This window comes from Netta rufina, assembly GCF_964035555.1.
Source record: "Netta rufina genome assembly, chromosome: 7".
In the NCBI taxonomy this organism is placed as follows: Eukaryota; Metazoa; Chordata; class Aves; order Anseriformes; family Anatidae; genus Netta; species Netta rufina.
Window position 1 is genome coordinate 24,830,431 of NC_140130.1, and position 19,519 is coordinate 24,849,949.

At 43.4% G+C, this 19,519-nt stretch overlaps 1 protein-coding gene across 1 annotated transcript in view; it reads left to right on the plus strand.

The window, feature by feature from the left end:
• Positions 1-19,519, plus strand: part of NEURL1 (neuralized E3 ubiquitin protein ligase 1) — a gene marked incomplete at both ends in the record, with an annotated part of 148,095 nt that overhangs the window by 79,076 nt on the left and 49,500 nt on the right. Inside the window, 2 exon segments of the mRNA XM_084290212.1 lie at positions 9,410-9,651; positions 13,497-13,818. Of these exon segments, the coding sequence (XP_084146338.1) occupies positions 9,410-9,651; positions 13,497-13,818 (564 nt within the window).

Consider the following 19,519-nt stretch of genomic DNA (forward strand, 5'->3'; position numbering starts at 1 on the left):
GAAGGCACGCTCCAAATGTAAATGTCATGTATGAGAGAAAAACTGCTTCCTGAGATTCTTTAGAAATGGCATTATGGCTTAAAGCTTCATGGTATGTGGTACTGAATGATAAACATAATCTATGCTGTCCAGCTGGGAAAGAAGAGAAGTAAAAAACAGTCTCTGGATTATATATCCTGACCAACCAGATACTAAATTAAAGTGAGGGCATTCACACGTGACATTTGCAATAAATTCAAGCAGCAAAATACGGAAGAGGCAACACAGCCACTGGAGGTTTCACAACTTCAGTCCAAAGTTGTCGTCAATGTTTCTGGATTGAAAGAAATGTTATGCTTTACTCACATATGCTGCTGTAAGGCAGAAGCACGTCGGGTTGGTGCTGGGCATACCCTTGCTGTGCCCAGAGATGGGTATTTGGGTTGGCAGAAAGTACGTTAAGATCCTGAATCCCCAATGTGATTGAGCCTGTGAGCTCTTGAGGAAGAGCTCTTTGCTGATTGCTGATCTAAGCTCATCTAGCCCGTTGGTGTCTGAACATTTTGTGGCTTTGAGGAGCTGATGGTATTTGAAGCTTAAATCTCTATAACCTTGGGGATATTTCAATTAGTGCAAGTGTAGAGTTTGCTCTGAGGTGAATGGTGCTATCCACGTCTTAAGTGTTATCCAGGCTCTTTCTAGAGGCATTCATCCCTCCAGCAGCCTTTGTTCTGTGCCTTGCAGCTATGAATGCAAGCTTTGAATGCCCAACATAATACCACCATCCTGCAAATGCTGTGTCTGCAGAAATATTCCTGTATTTTTGTCCTATTTTGGGGAGCCCGTGCTATTCCAGTGTCTTATTGTTCACTTGTTCTATTCCAGGGACACACAGCAAAGCCATGATTTTTGTAGAGAGCAAGGTAGGAGGGTGTCTGATTTTTGTCTTAGTGCAAAGTGGTCTGTGATTAAGGAGCTTTGCTAAACAGAACGCTTAATACATGAGAGGTCAGAAACAGCAGGAGGGTTTTGGCCAGCGCCTTCTGCATCCCTAATGTATAGTCTTATACGCTGGGATGGGGTAGAACAGTGGGAGAGAATCCTCCAGTTGATGATCCAGACAAGAAGATAATTCAGAGATGCTCTTCATTACCAACTTGAGACCCTGTGTCTATTTACTGGTGACAGAGGGAGTGTTTAAAGAAAAGCAACCTAATACAGCCCTTTGTATTGTAAATATGGGGTGTGAGAGGCCTGCTGTAAGCCTAATCCAGCATCTTTAGACCAGAGGAACATTCTCAATTTTATACAGGTATGATTCAAAGCTAATTCAAGGAGATGAGTTTAGAACAACAGCTTCTCCAACTTGCATTTTCTTTGTACTGTTTGGGAGGTTACACCACTTTCTACTTGATTTTGGATTTTGGTTCTGCATACCCATTTTCTTGTCTCTAATACTTTTAGGTTTGCAGGTTTGCAGGTTTGCTTTTTATTATTATTATTATTATTATTATTATTATTATTATTAATTATTATTTTTTTTTTCCCTGATCTCTATTGTCCCCACCTTCTTTCTTGTCCTGAGAAATATCTAAGTTTAACCTTTACGGGTCACTTCATTTTGTGGTGAACTCTCAATATTCGGGCTTCCAAGCTATTACACCGTACATGGAAAGTGTGCCCAGGATAGACTTTCCATTAAACTATTTAAATTGGAAGAGAATGCTGGCACATCTACAAGTATTCCAGAATTAGATCCCAAAATACTGAGGCTAGTTAATCTTTTGGAAGAACAAAAACTCTTACTGATTTATATTTAGCAGAGGGAATGCATTTTAAAAACACAGTCTATATGAGGCCCCTTGAAGAAAACATCTTTTACATTGATTTGTAGTCCATGGAAATACTACATGGCCATAAAATATTTGCAGTTGGGCTCTGCTTTTATGCAGCTACTTCTTTCCAGCGTGAAGTGTCATTAACCCTCCAGGCATGGCTGTGCTGTGGGCTGTGCCACGGAGCACAGCTACCTCTGGGCAGCAGCTTCGCCGTTCATCACAGCTGTGCCCAGCATTGCAGGAGGGATAGGGAAAAAGCACCTTATGCTAGGGTGGAAATACTGGACTGGGAAAGATGCTTTGGTTTAAAACCGATGCAATGTTTGTTGTTGGGATGAGTGCCTTCTGGCTATGCCTGCAGGGTAACGTGACTCCAGGGAATTTGCACAGTATCTTAGGGCCTGCCAGGATATCAGTGATGGTCAGATATGTGTCTAGGACCATTAGAAGCTACATCTAAGATAACCAGTCAGTGGGTTAGAACCTTGGCTGAAACTTGTTATACCAGGAGACTGCATTTAGCAGTTCCCTGGGCAGCAGCATGCTGGCCACCTCCAGGTGGGACACAAAAATCTTCTGACCCCCATAGCTTTTCTGGGGGAAAAGCTGAGCAAGTAGCTGCCCACATGCTCCCCAAGGAGCTGGCACTGCTGCTGCCATCAGGGCAAAACGCTGTTTTCTCAACCAGAACAACAGGGAAACCAGCTCTGGAGCCTGTCTAGCCCACGAGTGAGCAGACGTACTGCTTGGGGACAGCATGTAAGGAGCCAGTGTATTGCTTCCTGGCAGTCCCATAGAAAAGCATGGATGAAAGCAGAAGCTGAACTTGTCCTTGCCATCAGAGGATGTGCACTCCTGTGAAGTTAGAGAGACAGGCAGAGATGCTGGTGGCCCTAATCTTGCAGCACCATTCTTAGTTAAATGTGTATAATATCTACTTAGGCTTAGTTTATATTATTATAAATTAGGAGGATCTCTAATGTTAATACAGGTGTAGAGTGCTCCATGCATAGCTCTGCTCTATACTAAGAAAATTAATAAATGGAATTAAGTTAGATGGGAAATGACACTGGATTGTCCAAGGTGGACCATGATGTTAATGTTTTTTGGAAAAGGAGCTTTGACAAGTAGTTACTTCATTAATACATTGGAACAGCGGAGCAAAGATAACTCTGGGATTATTTTATTAAGTATATGTAATCTTATAGTTTAATGTCCAAAAGTGTATCTACTTTTCTTTGAGACAAGGAGGATGAAGTCAGAAGTCCATAGTTCCTCCCCAGAATAAATAAATAGATAACACACCCAAGTTGCTCCTGCTTGCAAGAATCAGTGAAGCTTCTGGGAAATAGCGTGGTTGCTGCTGACGGAGGGACTTGCACCGTTGCACTTGCTGGCTCCTTTCCATCTCCTTTCCCCTTTTTCTTTATCTCTCCTTTTCCTTTCTTTCTCTTTTTCTTTCTTTCCAGGGGGCTGCTCAGCCCATCTTTCTCCTCACACAGCCAACAGGAGCATGTGCTGCCGACTTAGTGCCTGCTGGTCTTATGTGCTCAGCACATTTCTGCTCTGTGGGGGCTTGGGGAGAGGGCAAGAAGGGGGCCTGCAAAGGCAGCTGCACCCACAGAAGGCAGCACGGTGCTGGAGCTCTTGGTAATGGGGGTGGCTGAATTGTTCCAAGTGACTGTGCGAGATGCTGAGTAAAGAGTGGCTTATTAGGTGCCAAGAAATTGTTAATGATTACACGGTAGCATTACTGAAGGTGGCAAGTTTAAAAATTAATTCTCCTGGTAAGGGTTTTCTTCTAAGCAGCCCTATATGCATATAGAAATACTTCTGTATTCTCACAGCTCTCTTCTCATATCATATTTTCTTCACAAAAAAAGAGCATAATGAGCCATCCTCTTGGTACTTAGCTTTGCTAAGCACTTGTGGTGCTGTCAACTGGGTTATTGCTCCTGAGGTTGCTCCCTAGCTCCGTCCTGCCTCCTCCCTGCCTGCCTCTCCTGCATGTCATTTCAAGGGTCTTCCTCACCTTCCTTTGCACATCCAGGAGAGGTTCCACTAGGCTCTGCCCAGGAGCATCATCTTTATCTTTCTCTGAGTAAATTCAACCACAAACATTAGTTTGGATGTAACTTTCCTACAGACAATTAACAGATTTACTGCTCCTCTGTAGTACTTAAGTCTTCTTTGGCCAACCTAAATTTTTGCACTAGGATTTTATTTTTATTTTTATTTTTATTTTTGCTTTTTAAATAAAATATTGCAAACAATATGGGCTTAATAGAACTGAAACAGAGCTCTTTTATCTCTCCTAGGCTCTTTGACCTTCTTTTTCAATCTCCATAAAAATTGCCACTCTCCTGACTCTTGCTAAAACTTATAATGTTGAAGCAAGCCCTCATAAAGTCTTGCATCCAGGATTCAGGTTGTAGCCATGGAGTTGTTGTTCAATGGGTTCCACTGAGGTTGCTTAAAAGAAAAAATAATTAAAAAATAGCACATCTCCAAGCCCCACCCTGGCTGGTATTATTTCCTTTCATGTACATGTTGTCTGTCCACACCTGTCTCTTGTCTCACAGTTTGCAGTTTAAGTGGAAAATCTTACACTATGTGCAGACCTACTCTCTTGATACATCTCATCACTGCTAAAATAGCACAGATGAAAATAAGTTATGTTTTGGCTTTGACTAGTTTTGTAGTCTTGGATGGGAGTGCTAGATCTGACCTGCTGGCTCAAATCCACCTTGTAGATAAGTCCCTAATTCTCTGAAGTTTAACTGAAGATGCTGTATAAGTTCAGGTTGTCTGGCTTTAATGCTCCCCTTTTAAGCATTTTAATGCTCCTCTTAAAGAATTAACCCTTTGCGTTCTTATAATTGCATGCCTCAACTCCTGCAAAGCTGTGGTCTTCGTGGAAGAGCAAAGTTGTTTATCTTGGTCATTCTGTAATGCCAAGATCAGTAGCTGACCTGGTGACAGTGATATAATAAGGCCATTATCATCATAACAGACATAGGGGGAGTTGGTTATAGCCTGGAGATGCATGATTACTTATTCCTTCAAGAGAAGGCAATGGAAAAAAAAGCTTTTTTCATTTGCACTTGTTTACAGTTCCTTCTCTCCTGTGCGCATGCACAGGGTCAGGCTGCACGCGAGGAAAACAGGGTTTGCAACCCCTTTCAGTTTCCCATGGTGTTGAGCTAATGTTTATTTTTAGTAAGCCATATCTTGAAAAGTGCTTTTAAGAATACATTTGCAAAGCCTAGCACAAGGAGTTCATTGTGGTTTTTCTCCTTTTGATCTTTATTAATATGCCTTTGGAGAGACTGTGCAGATACTTTCAGGGCTAGGGCTTTCCTGCTGCACCTTGCTCACGTCCCCAGGGAATTGTGTCCCTTGCATTCCCCACAGTGGTTCATTTTCTTCCTTCTCAAAATCCATCCTGTAAAATACATATATGGTACAGCCACCTGGCAATAAAACTAACTTTCTCATCTCCCTTTGATAAAGTCACAGTATTGAAACACTCTTTTCTTTTTAAGAATTTTTTTTCATGGAGGGACTGGTCAAGCCTTGGAGGGGGCGGTCCAGGGAAGTGGGGGTTTCCCCATTCCTGAAGGTGTTTAAGAGATGTGGATGTGGCCCTAATGGGCATGGTTTAGAGACGGGACTTGGTAGGTCAGGTTGATGATTGGACTTGATGATCTTTAAGTCTTTTCCAATCTAAAGAATTCTATGATTTTTGGTGTGGTGTTTTGCCCTGTCCACTCTTCTCACTCTCACTGGCCTGCAGGACAGGCATGCCTCTGTCACCAACCCTTATGCCTCTCTTTTCCTCTTTACCAGGTACATGGGGATTTGTCATTCCCACTTGTATTTCAAGTCAGTCCCAGGGCTCTGGTTTCAAGTTGTCTTTTCTCTTTCACTCAGTTCTGAGTGCCAATCATATTACACGCTTAAATAAGTTAATCTTAAATACCTTGCAGTTAGTTTCCACTCTGAAATGAGTTTTGACAATATTCTGATATGTGCCTGTCAAGATTTTTTTTCAACTGGAAAAGACGTATTTGTTAAAAATGAACTCCAGTCATTTTTTTTTTTTGCAGCATTTAAGAAATCCAAGCCTTTAAGACTGTCTCATTTTTGCAAAGCATGAACGCTTCTAGTGAAAACCCCTAACAGGCTTTGGGATGCATTTTCTAATCTGAGAACATCCAGTGCCCCAGTGCTGCCTTTTATAAGGCTTGTGGATTTTGCTCAGGCCTTGAGATTCTTGAGCCCAGGGACAGTTAGCACACATGAAGGGAGAAGCGTGCCACTTGTGGGGCAATATTCTGCTTTCTCAAACAGCCTGGGCTCCAGAAAGGATGCATTTAGGCATCTGAAGGCAGAACAGCTTGGAGTGCTTCATGTTGTGGTTTCCAGTACTGAAGGAAATGGTACAACCAGCATCTGTTGTTGAGCATGAATTGAAAATTAAAGCCTATCCAATCTTTAAAACCATGAGAGTGAGCGGATGCTGATCTCTGTGACCCACAATGTGAAACCTGGAAACCTGTATGGGGACCCATGGGGCTTCTCTAGATTTGCAGCACTTTGACACTGGGGCTTTTTTCAGACATGCCTTGACTCTTGTGACTGTTGTCACAAGATACCAGCTGTTTGCATGATCATGGTACGTTGTTACAAGTCCCACTTGTCAGGAGGAATTTTTTTTGCCTGGCTATTTTACAGCTGTGCTGTTGCATGGGAAACCTGTGGTGCCCTTGAACATGCTTTTGGATTTGAGCCTTCTTGTTTGTTTGCAAACTTTATTAGAAGCTATTACTTCACTTCTCCTTTGTAAGTGACTGATAAGTCAGGCTGTGGAGGAGGAGGATTAGGTTTCCAGCTAATGGAATCTCACGTGATTTCTCTGATGCCAGAAGGACTTTTGCCTGTTTTGCCAGCTGAGACTCCAGGTTTGTGAGCTTCACTCAATTCTTTTCTATGAAGATGAAGAAAAACACTAAGTTGAAACCTACTGCAAAGGCCTCAGATGTGTTGTACCAATATTCCTAGCAGCAAAAGCTAAGGATGTTGAAATGTGTAGTAATTTAAATAAGTGAATGGGAGAAGACTGGAGTTCAGGTCAAGCTCAGTTTGAAAAAAACTTTCAGCAGATGATTTATTTTTAGCTGGCCAAGCAAGGACAGTGATGTATCACCATATTGTGTTTCAGAAGTGTCCCTTTCCTTTCTTAAGTCCAGTCTTTGGTGTTTGTGTTACCATCCATCTGAACTTGCATGGTGTATCCTCCTTTTGGAGTGGGCATACTGTCCTGAAGAACTGAGCAAAGGCATCTATCCTATTTGGCCCATTGCTTTGTAACTTCTCTAAACATTTGTTAAGTGAAAGTAAAACCCAAATATTTTTGGTTTTAAATAAAGACTTTTTTTTCTAAATTAAGATAGTTTCCTGTCCTTATTCAACTCTGTTCCTCAAGTGAGAGTCATTGCTGAGTGAGAGCATGTGGGAGCAGGAAAGGGTCTTCTCCCCATTTGCATTTTCCACCTGAGGAAGCCCTTCCCTGAGTGATTTCTTTCCTTCCCATAGGACGTATTTGCCCTGAGTTTCAGCTGTATGCACAGGGGCACTTCTCCTGCAGGCATTGGCCTAGGGTGAGTTTGACCCATTCTCACTCAGCAGTGCCAGACTGTCACAAAAAATAAGCATTCCTCTAACATCTTTCCCGTGGGGGCAGACAGGACCCTAAGGCTCCGTAACACAGCTCCAGCAGATGCTCTGGACATATGTAGTGTTGTTATCAGAGCGTGTTTTGAAAGCTGTGAGCAGTTTTTGTCACTTCATTACCATGTTTTAAAAGGGTGCCACGTCCTAGGGAGAGATGCAGCAGTTGTTATAATCACAGCCAAATTATCCAGTAAAATTAGAGCAGAGATATGCAAACAAGTTAAAATGTCTGTGCCTTTATGCTTCACAAGTTTGTTTTGGTAAGTGGCTGCTAGCAAAAAGTTGGAGCTACAAAATTCAGGTCTGGATGCAAGTTTAGCTTGAATTGAATGTATATTTGGTGTTTGCTTCTCTTGTGAGAAACAGGAAGATGTCTTATATTCTACACAATTTTTAGCATCAAATCACTTCCAGCTGGTTCATCTCTCCCTTACAGCATTGATGAGAATTTTTCAAGGTAAAACCACTTGTCTGGCCTCTTTGCTCTGTTCTGGAGGGATAGCATTGAGAAACAGAACAGCAAGAGGATGAGAGCAGAAAGCTGAAGAGGCTGATGTTGAAGTTGCGTCAAAATGTTCTCATCAGAAATCAGCATTCTGAGTTCTGTTGTTACTTATTTAGACTTGCTGTGATGATGAACCATTGCAATGTCACATAGTTACAGGCTGCCCTAAAAGCTAGGAGGAATAAGGTTCAGGCTCTACATTTCTACCTCCCAAGAATTACATTAGAGGTGTAAGCATTATTTTATAGTAGCTATATAAAGACATAAGTGTCAGCAATTAATTTGCATGAAGAATGTATATAATTAGTTTATGTAGTTTGTGCATTAGAGGAATAGAGTTTTAAACCGGTGTTTAGTCATGCACAAGCAAAGTGACACAGCTTTAAGGTCACATTGCTTTCATTGCATCCCTGAGTCTATCATGGAATAATTCATTACTCTGTTGGTACTCTATTTCCAAATCTATGAGCATCTCCTCCCAAACATACGTGCATAATGCACTCTGTTTGTGCACACAAGGAAAAGGAAGCAGATGACTTTTGTTCAGTATAATGATTGTTTTGTGCTTGAACTGCTTCAGGCTCCCTATTGAAAAAAAACCTCATGAATCCTGTCATTCATGAACAAAGCTGCTGTCATGATCATGTCAGTTGTGCACTGACTCTCTTGGTTAAAGACATAAGCTCCTCCCTGCTTTACACCTTTGCTCCCTCTCCACTTTCCTTGCCATGTCATGGTGTGCTGGTAAGTGCCTTCATGACGAGTGGGATCTCAGCTGAGGCTCCCATCGCTGGAGGAGAGAGGAGTGTAGGTGGGTGGAGAAGTCCAGGTGGGTTATCACTGAGTAGCGCTCAGGTATGAGTTAGGAATTTATGTGTCTGAGCTGGCACTTAGTGAGAGCGGATAGAACAGCACACAAAGGCAAATGGGCACAAGGATTGATGGAGCTGCTGTTGCAAAGGAGAAGTGGGAGAAATGGTCAAGTTGGGTGGGACAGCTTTGATACACACACATCACACATGCTTTGGTCCAGTTTTGGAGCTGATTCTTGCCTTGTGTTCTGATGTGTGGCCTCAAAATGGCCTCAGATTTCAGGAGCTGAGCTGTGTTCTCCATGTCGGGCTCTGTACCATCAGATTGCCCGGATGGGAAACTTTGGTGTCCTAATAGTCTTTTGTTGTTCAAGATGCTCTAGAAACCTCTATTAGTTTACACAGACAGGATTTGACTGACTTTCATTTTGCTCTACAACCTTCTCTCCCCTCCTCCCCCCAATTTTTTTCATTGATAGTTTTTTGTTTTACTTATTACAGCAGATTTTAAACCTCACTTTTCCTCATTCTGCTTTCAGATTCCATAGGTGGCTCATTTCCAGCTTCCTCCCACCGATGCCACCACAAGCAGAAGCACTGCCTTCCCATCCCACAGTGTGGGACTCTGACAGTCAGCCCTCTGCTTTTCCACCCCCACACGAAGGGATCCCAGATCATCATGGACACGACACAGAAGGCAGTGAAACGCCAATCTAGCTTCTGCAACGCCATTACCTTCAGCAACAGGCCCATCATTATTTATGAACAAGTCAGGCTTAAGGTGAGTGGTCGATACCTTCCCTTATTGGTATGGTAGCTACTGTGAATGACTGTTGGGGTGTACCAGGTGCTCACAGCAGGTATTTATCCCCTCCACACAAAGCACAGTAGTCAGACCTTGGCCTTAAATATCTATAATCTTTCTGCTTTTGTCACCATCGTTCTCAGACCCATTAGTACAGACCCCTATAGAAACTGAAGAAAAGGGAAATCCATGCTCCAAGAGAGCTTGTCTGGATGTTAGATGAGGAATAGCAGATTAAGTTGAGATTGCTTGGAAAACAGCAAGAAAAAAAAGCCATGTTGGGCGTCCTGGGAGGCAGCAGCTTTGGTATATCTCTAGCCATCTCTAGTCTGAATGATCCTGCTGTTGTCCATTGCTAGAGATCCCAATGTGCTGGGATCTATGGCAGCATGCTAGGCTTCCCTGCCTCTTCCCTTATAGCCAGCAAAGGAGCAAGAAAGGAGGAAGATGCTTCCTTTTAAAAATGTAGAGCGATTTCAGGCTCAGGCCCATAGGCAGAAAATCCCCCCTACAGGTTTGCTTCGTCTCCTGTGGAGTTCTTACTGGTTCCATACAGGCTGGAAACACAGCAGGACTCCCTCACATTGCCTAATGGGATTTCTTCCATGTTGGCTAGCAGTTTGGACAAACAACTGCAAGAAATGATTTGGGAGGAGATGAAAGCAACATTTCCTTTTTGAAAACGCTATCAAAGGTTTGAGTGGGCTTAGTGGTTTAGGCAAAGGTTCTGGATTATTTCTTTCTCATTCTGAAACAATGTAACTATCTCAGGAAATTCAGTTGTTTATTACTGTATATTTTAGGATTTTAGTTTGCATAACATATGTGAAGAATATGCATGCAAATGTTTCATCTCTGCATGAGGGGTTTATGAGCAGGGCTCCTGCTGAATCTACTGGGAAGGCCTCCTGGGAGTGATCAGCAGGCTTCAGCAGAACTTGTACCCTAGGGACGGATAGAAATGTGAAAATGCCTCTGTTTTTCTCATAAGTCCATAAGCCTTATTGTTACGTGTGCCTGTGGAATATGGGATCTTAAACATTTCGTGTTTCTTACCAGCTAAAGACCAGCCACTAACTTAGTTATTCAGGTCTTATAAAATCCAAACTCCCTTTGGAAAACTAGGGGAAAGAGGTCAGGAGGTCTCATTCGGTTTATTCTGAGGTTTATTCTGAGATTTCTTTGCAGCTTTGAGAATCCCATCAAGCTGCTGGAACCATATGGGGTTCAGGAAGATTTCCTCCTTCTCTGCCTCTGAGATGCATGCCCCAGTTTGGTTTCTTCCATGTAATTCAGGGTACTGCTAGGGAGTGGGGGTCCCTTCCAGCACTTCAGTGGGAGCCTGAGTCTGTAGAAGCAGCTATAGCTTAGCAGTTTGGGTTTGGAGTGCATCTTTTCCTCCCCTTCTGGTACCCAGGGGACCTCCCAAGCCTTTCTACTAGCAGTGGCTGCTGAAGAGAGAATCTGGTCCATCATTAACCATTGCCTTTTTTAGCAAAACTGTGTATCCTTTGTCCAGCTGTGTCTAATTCTTGGCAGGCTTTATACAAGATTTTAATTTGGATATTAGTTTGCCTGTGGTCAGACTGTATTGAGAACTGTTTATAGGTGCTGATTAATACATGGAACATGTGCAGCCTAGATTACCATATGAATATTTACTTCATGCAGCCTGTGATTGCTGTAAAGTATTGGCAAGAGACTGTGAAAGAGTAAATTGTACGAATAACAATGAGGCCATATTTATCTCAGTCCCAAAAGCTTTTAGGGCTTGCAGTAAATTTGCTACAATAAATAATCCTGGCCGCTTCTTGGAGTGCGTGCATATTCCCTGTTTTGGCACATGCATGCCCCCATCCACCCCCCTTCCCCTGGGGACATGTGTGATCCCAGCCCAGCCCAACCAGGGATATAAAAGAACAAATCTGCTTCGGTCCTTTCTAGTGCCACCCCAGTGCCTGTCCTGCAAGCCAGAGTGTCATTCCCAGGGCAGAGGGCAGCTCTGAGTGTCTGATGCTGTTTTGTGTAAACAGTTTAGGTGCTTGGCTGGGTTGAGGAGGGGTAAAGAGCAGCACTCACTCAACTGAGAAACTGTCTGTCAGCTGGTAACTTTTTTTTCCTGAAGCCCTGAGGTGTTTTCTCTGACACTTTAATAAAGCAGAAATCTGTAGGCTTTCAGCAATGTCCTTGTGGTGAGATTGTTGTGCTCGCAAGGGCACGTGTTCCAGATTTGCCTTGGAGAGGAACATGCGAAAGAAAAAATGCAATATTTACAAATGTTATTACAGAACTATTCAGAAATCCAAAGAAAATGTCTCAGAGAATCCCTTGGTGAAAATCCTGCACTGCTGGCTCCCACACTGGTATATGAGGAGCTGCTGCCAGGCTTTTGAGGACAAAATCCAGCAGTCCTGGGCAGCTTAGCCTCTGGCGTTGCCAATCACCCGAGCCATCAGCACTTGGACACAAGGAGAAATTACAGTAAGGCAGCAAGTTGTGTGAGACATCTGCTCTGTGGTACCTATTCCTGTTTCTGCTCTTGTCCTGCAGCAAATACTGAAACTGCTTGAGGCTACCTGGGCGCTGCAGGTTTAGTGCACAAATAAACACGCTAATTATGCATCAACTGACAGGCAGTGACTATCCTGGCCCTGCAGAAGGATTGGATTCAGCATTCTTAGGTTTTCATTTCATAGTCTGGATGCTGATGGGCTGTATGCTTTTGAGAGGAGCAGTTCCCAGCATGGTCATAACGAGCAACCATATGAGAGAGAATTCTCTGCAAGCATGATGTCCATGTGGGGACCCTGCTGCCACCCTGGAGATCACCCCCTTCTGCAGGTAGAAGGTGATCTTGTGCCTGGGTGGTGTTCCTGGTGTTCTGCACGTGCTTAGGACCCACTGCCCATTCCCTGCCCATCCTCTTCAGCTCAGGGCCCAGTTCAGGTGAGAAGCAGTTGATGGCTCTGGAGGCATCTCTGAGCCTTTGTTCTGCTCTCTGAGGTGCAGAAGGGTGGGTATGACTCATGCAGCATCCCAAAATTTATTAGCCAATGTTTCTAGCATGCTTTTCAAACACACTAAGTAACCACACAATGATGGGGAGAGGGAGGGTGGATATAGGGGAGCACCAAATATCTTGAAAACCACCACTCATGGCTGAAATGAATAGGTTTTCATCACTTATAATACAACATCTATCATTGTCCCCTAACTATTTATTAAATATTGTTAAATACTTTAAATTGTGCTTTTCCCCACACAAGTTCTCTGCTGTAAAGCTGTGATTTCATCCAATCTGACAAGCTAAAGAAGGGTGAGATTGTCTTTAGCTTGGCTGGGAAACCCAGAAAACCCTATGGTGGTGACTGTGATTCTGGAGCCAGTGCTTTTCCCTCAGGTCCTGAGAAACCCCATCATCCAAACACCAGGGGGGAAGAGCTCTGCTGCTGCAGGTGCTGCCTCAGCTGAGATAAAAGCTCTTATGGCCATTTTTTTGGCACATTTTGCAAGAGGACATTTCTTAGGCCAAAAGGAATTACCCTCGAAATAGAAGTGAGTCATCATGCAGCTGTAATTACATTTCATCTCTCCCCATAGATTTGATGCAAATTTTTTTTAAAATATGTGTATTATATCCTAAGTGTGCAGTATTGCTACTTGCAGATGAGATATCCGCAGCAATGTTTGGGTAAAAAGTTTCCTAAATCTGGTGGGTTTATCTGCACGGTGGCCTTTGATATTTGATGGCATGGAGCCTGGAGCGTGTAAATAGAAGTCTGAGTGCCAAATGCTGTTATTGCTGCTGTTGTTTTTTGCAGATCACTAAAAAACAGTGTTGCTGGAGTGGGGCTCTTCGAATCGGGTTTACTTCTAAGGATCCATCAAGGATTAACCCTGACACCCTGCCGAAGTACGCGTGCCCCGATTTGGTTTCCCAAACTGGTTTCTGGGCCAAGGCTCTGCCTGAAGAGTTTGCCAACGAGGGGAACATCATCGCCTTCTGGGTGGACAAGAAAGGACGGGTTTTCTATCGGGTGAACGACTCTGCCGCGATGCTGTTCTTCAGTGGGGTGAGGACGGCAGAACCCCTCTGGGCCTTGATCGATGTCTACGGGCTGACCCGCGGGGTGCAGCTCCTAGGTGAGTACTGCATGAGCTGGGCTCGTGCCCAGGGGTGACATGGAGACATCTCCATTCTCCCTCCAGCATCTCACCACCCCAGTGGGTGTTTGAAGCTTAGCACATAGATACCTCACCACAGGGAGGGGGGAAACGATGGTAACAGTGCATCACTGGCAGCCATCTGTAAGTAAGTAGATTTCTGCTCAGAGATGTTTTGCCAACTACGCTCTATCCGAGCATCTTCTGGAGTGTGGCACATACCTTGCAAAACTTTCTTTTTGTCTGACATGCTTTCCCTGTGCCAAAGTGGGGAAAAGCATTTTTTGTTTTATGGGTAATTCCTGCCTGGATGGCGCTATTGCGGTTTTCTGGCTGGGTTAGTGGACAGATCTAAAACGTGGATATCATCCAGATTACCTGGGAGAAGCTGTGGCTGGTATTGCCAGGAGGTTACTTTCACAGAGGAGTTAGTTACATTCATGCTCTGGAGCCAGAGGATTGGAAATGCGATTGGGGTTGGAGGATGGGGAGTGCTGAGTATCTGTGCATTCTGCCATCCTCAGCTAAAATAAAGGTTGTTGGCACTCCTGAGGACTCAGTGTAACCCCAGGCATGCAGTCTTGGCAAGGTTTGGGGTATTTGAGTTTATACATCTTAAACTGAAAAGAGTCTCCAAGGACCCAACTTAATGGTCTGCTAGGCTGGTGGGGACCAGAGGTGTCAGCATGCAGTCTCCTAGTTGGCTTTGTGGTGTTGCTGGGAGGCAAATCACAGCATTTCACCCATGTAACAGCAGCTTCACAGGTGTGGTTTTGACTTTAGAAAAATATTAGATGGTAGCTGCTATCTACCGTGAGCTGAAGTTAATTAGATGATCCTGCTAGGCTGAGGGAGATTCTGGTTTCTCTTTCATGCAGCCTGCTAACCTCTTAACCAACAAACCCTCTCACCTTTATGATATATATTGGACTTTAATGAAGCCTTATTTTGGCAGTTCTGCATCCTTTCTGCACTGGTACTAAGAAATACGGTGGCAGGGCTGCCCATAGCAACCTACACAGCCTCTAAGAGGCATGTTGGTTCAGGACATGAAGAAATGGGACTGTCGTCTTGTTGCAAAAACTACTGGCCCCAGATTGCACAAGGCAGAGGAATGTAGGGATTTCTCGACAGCTTTTTGCTTTCTTTTAGGAGTAGAAAGATTTATCTTCTGTTGTGAATCAGCTTGAGTCAGAGCCACTAGGCAACCATTCTTAGGCCAAGAAGGTGATATTTGAACTGGGATCTAGAATTTGGGCAAATGTCACATTAAGGATTCAGTTAGGAAGAGCTTACGAATGACTCAAAGTTCTCTGGGCTGCTCTTGCGAGATTTGGCACCTCAGGACTCCTCTGCCTGATTAATGAGGGCCCATAACTCTGGATTATGTGTTTCCTTTCAAAACACCCGAGAAATGATTTCCTATCTGTCATCCACCCCTGCATTGTCCTAGCATCTTCCACATCCCTTTTCACAAGGAAAATGTGACTCTTGCCAGCCACTGTTTTGCCTCTATTTTAACAGGCTCTGAACTCTCACTGCAGCTCTGGTGGGTATAAACTCTCTGAATGAAGCAAGCAGCTTCTGAGTTTACACAGTTGGCGTGGAGCTCAGATACATATTTATAGCATGTTCCAGCAGCCTTCAGCAGGCTTTAGTCCTAGCAACTGTGCTGAAACATCTTAGGCTTGAGTCCTCTCTATCTCCATTCATTGTTACAGAGCACTAAAAATCAGAGCACTGAAATCATCAGCTCCGTTGCCTCTGGATCATATAGACATACCCACTGTAAAGCTTTGCATGCATGTGTTAGTGTAGTAGACCACACATATAGTATGGGACAACTTGCCAAAAACTCCTGGGACTTGACAAATGAATTTCATAGCTTAGCTACAAACATATGGTCAAATTCAGACCATTATGGCATGCAGGGCATGTGATGGAGGCTGGAGATGCTGGAGTGGTACGTTGAACAGAACAGCCCAGCATTTCAGATTCCAGTTCAATGATTTATTGCCTCCTGTCCCCCTTGATGTGTTCCTTGTTCTTGAGCCTCATTATTTTCCTAAAGACTGTAGGGTTGCAGTGTCACATTGCACCTCTGCACTGCCTCCACTTGATTTTATGTGTGCTTCACCCAGGAATCTGACCAAAAGCTTTACCATTTGTGGTGGTTGTCTTTCTGTTTATTGCAGAAATATTCCCTCCCCACTCCCAATACGTAACTTCACTTCCAAAATCAGACTTGTCCCGGAGAAAGATGTGTAGCAGTCACTGCAAGATCCCACTCTGCAGGGAAACTCATTTATGTCCCCAAAAGTCAAATTCCAAAACTTTGTTTTTCTTATCTGCATTACAATAATAGTGCCAGCCGAAATTAGGGATGTGGTAAAGCATGGCAATGACCAAGTCCAGTGAGATTGCTCTTGTATTACAGATTTAATACAGGCAAACCTGGGAAAAAGGGGACAGAAGGCTGTGAGAGGTAACCTCTTTGCTGGAGGTATACAACAGCAGCATCCACTTTAAGGATGCCATCAGCCTTGTTGTGCTGCCTATTTCAGTCCTTCTTCACCTCCCTATCAGCTTCACAAGTATTGCACAGCATTCAGCATCACTAAATTGTGGCAGTGGATGAAAGAAGCAGCTGTTTTGTATCTTAATGTTCGGTTTTGTTGTGCTTATGGCTTTACCCACAGCTTCTTCCCTACTGCTAATTACACACTTAATTGCTGCAGTCAATGCATAAATATATGTGACTATCACAGGTGTCCCTGGGTCTGAATGCCCCCACTGTAGGTTCAGAAGCAGAGTCCTTTAAACAGCTTCTTTGCCTGCTTGATTTTTGTTCTGAAACAGGTAAAAATGGCTTGCATGGTTCACTGAATTTCAGCCAAAGGGAGACCAAGGAACTGAGTTTGGGCCATGTCTTGGCTATCACTGCTGGAACAAGTCTTAAATGAGAGACCAGCTTAAATCTACTTTGAAGGTGGCTTTGGTGATGAAGTTCACCATGTGGTCAGTCACGTGGGAGGCTACTCCTTGTTTTGCTCACCTCTACCCACATTTTACAGAAGAAATGTCTTAAATTCATCCAGGAAGCTGGTGCTCCTATAACCACAAGGTCTCGGCTGTTTTCTTGCCACAATGTAAGTGCCCACATAGGAGAGGTGGTTGCAGTCAAGTGCATGGAGGTTCAGTGCTATAGGGTGCATAGATGCAGGCTGAAGTGACCTGTAAACATACCCTTATACAGTGACACTCTCCTGCCGACATGCCCAGCTTGCAGGCAGGATGGTTTACAGCTTTGCTTCCCTTTTTGGGCAGCTAGTTTTGCACAAGTGCACTTTTACATTCCAGGATAATTTAAAGTAATATTTACTAGAAATGTGCCTTAGCCTTATGTTATCACTCCAACATACACACATACTCATTCACACTTTAAAAAGAGTCCGAGAAAAATGGGATATAAGCAGTCTGCTGCCTCACTGCTATAATAAAGCATTAAAAAAGACAAGGAAGGGGCCAACTGTTAACTCCTGGGGTCTTCAGAGCCTTGGAAGAAGGATGGCAGCTCATGGGAACCAAATGGTGTTGTCTCACATTAGCCTGCTTCTTCCCAGAACTTGGCTAGTAAGCCTGGCATAGGCTAAGAAATGTTCATGTGTTCTTTCTATGGATTCAGTGCAGGACAACAAAGATAGCAACTTTTCTCAGTGATGCACAGGTTAATAAGATGTGTTTTCAGCATTTTTCTGTACCTCTTAGTGAAGAGTTTCAGCTTTACCCACTATGTTCTGACTTTTTGAAAATTACCCCATTTCATTGACATTGTAGTGCAGGACCACAGAACAGTTGAGATTGGAAGGCACCTGCAGAGATCATCTAGTCCAAGCAGTGTCTCTTCTTTCAAAGCACAACAGATGTGCTCTGAAAATAAAGAAACAGGACTGCAAAGAAATTTTAATTTCAGTACATGCCCTACTTCTCCCATATTTATGTGTTGTAACATGAGGAATAACTTATTGGCTTTCCTCTTCATACCATTTGTTACCAGTATGGTCAGCAAACAAACACCTTTCCTGTTTATTTTTTTGTTCACTCTTTTCTCTCATCCATCTGTATTCTCATTCAGGCAGTATTTCAAAGTCCTCTTGGTCTTTACTAGCTACGACTTGGAAAATCACAGGTAATTTTGTTTAGGTTGGCACACTGAAAGGCACCTGTTGAAAGTAAAGCTTCACCACCTCTTGTAAATATAAAATAAGTGGTAGTCTAGCAAGACCTTGCAAACCAGGAAAATTTAAAAAGTACATATATTAAATTCTTCTGAAGTAGACAGAGTATAAATATATATGTCAATCACAAATATGTATACAGATTCTGCTAGAATTAACTGACAGTGCTGTATATTACGTTAGATATTTAAGAGATCTTTTCTTTCTCCATATTTCCTTCCTAGCTTCTTATCACTTTGTGCTTGCAAAGTGACAAAAGTCAAAATGTGAACCAATCATGCATGAAAATTTACCCATCTTGAGACTCAAGCTAGTGCACAGTTGACAAGGAAATTGCACATTTTGTAGGGAAGGAAGGGAACATGTTTTTCTTTCTTTACCCATGTCAGTTCTTAGGTAAATTGAATCTTGAGCTCCAGGGCACCTTTAGAAGAAACATTAAATAAGTCTCAAATGAGGTGGATTTATGCACAAATTTCAGGTGTGAATGGTATAAGACTGAGGCTAAAACTGATTTATCACATGCATCTGTAATTTTACAATGTGGTTATTACTATTTTATTTTCCATGTGCAAAAACTTATTTTCCATTGCCCATGGTAATCCATTTCTGTTGCTATTCTGAAACATGCAAATAAGCACGCTGATGTGCTGAGAGTGGCTCGCACTAAATGAAATTGGATAATCAAATCTGACTGCAGTGTATTTTTACAGTGCATTGTTGAAAGTGGAAGCTATAAACTATTTACCCTCTCTGTGGAAGTCTGTGACAATCTGATGGAAAAGAATAATATGTGTTTAAACAGAGTCCTACTTAATGAAGGCAAGATATATGCAACCTGCAAACAGTCAGTTGTCATTGTTTTTCCGCATCTCCTAAGGGGAGAGAGAATTTAAATTGCTCATAAAGTTTTATTGTCTGTAGCTGTTGTCTCTATGGCAGCTGCAGGAAGCTCTCTAACATTGCTAAAAATGTGAAAACAGCTTAATAAATAACTCATCTCTTGCCGTTTTAATCAATCCCTTCTTTGCCTTGGCATCTCTGGAGGGATATATTTTTTCCAGATGCGATAGGTACCAAAAGTTACGGCTAACCCAAAGGTATCTGGAGGTTTCTCTGTCCTCCAGGTCCGTCTGTCTTGCTTACGACAATGAGGCTGCTGGGGACAGCCCTTCCAAACAAGCCCGAGTTCATCATGGCAGCGACTTTTTTTTTCCTTCTCTTCACTTTTGATGGTAAACAGCAGAGAATTTGGGCACATCAGCCTGCGCTGGCATCTCCCCAGGGTCCCGCGTGACATGGCCCCTGCGCGCCGCGCTCCTGCCACGTGCCTTGGCAGCCCTGGGGAGCTCAGGCTCTGCGCTTGGACAGCAACCTCTGAGCAAGCTGGGACAGCCAGGCGCCAAGGCAAACACGGCCTCCGAGGGGTCAGTGCTTTGGAC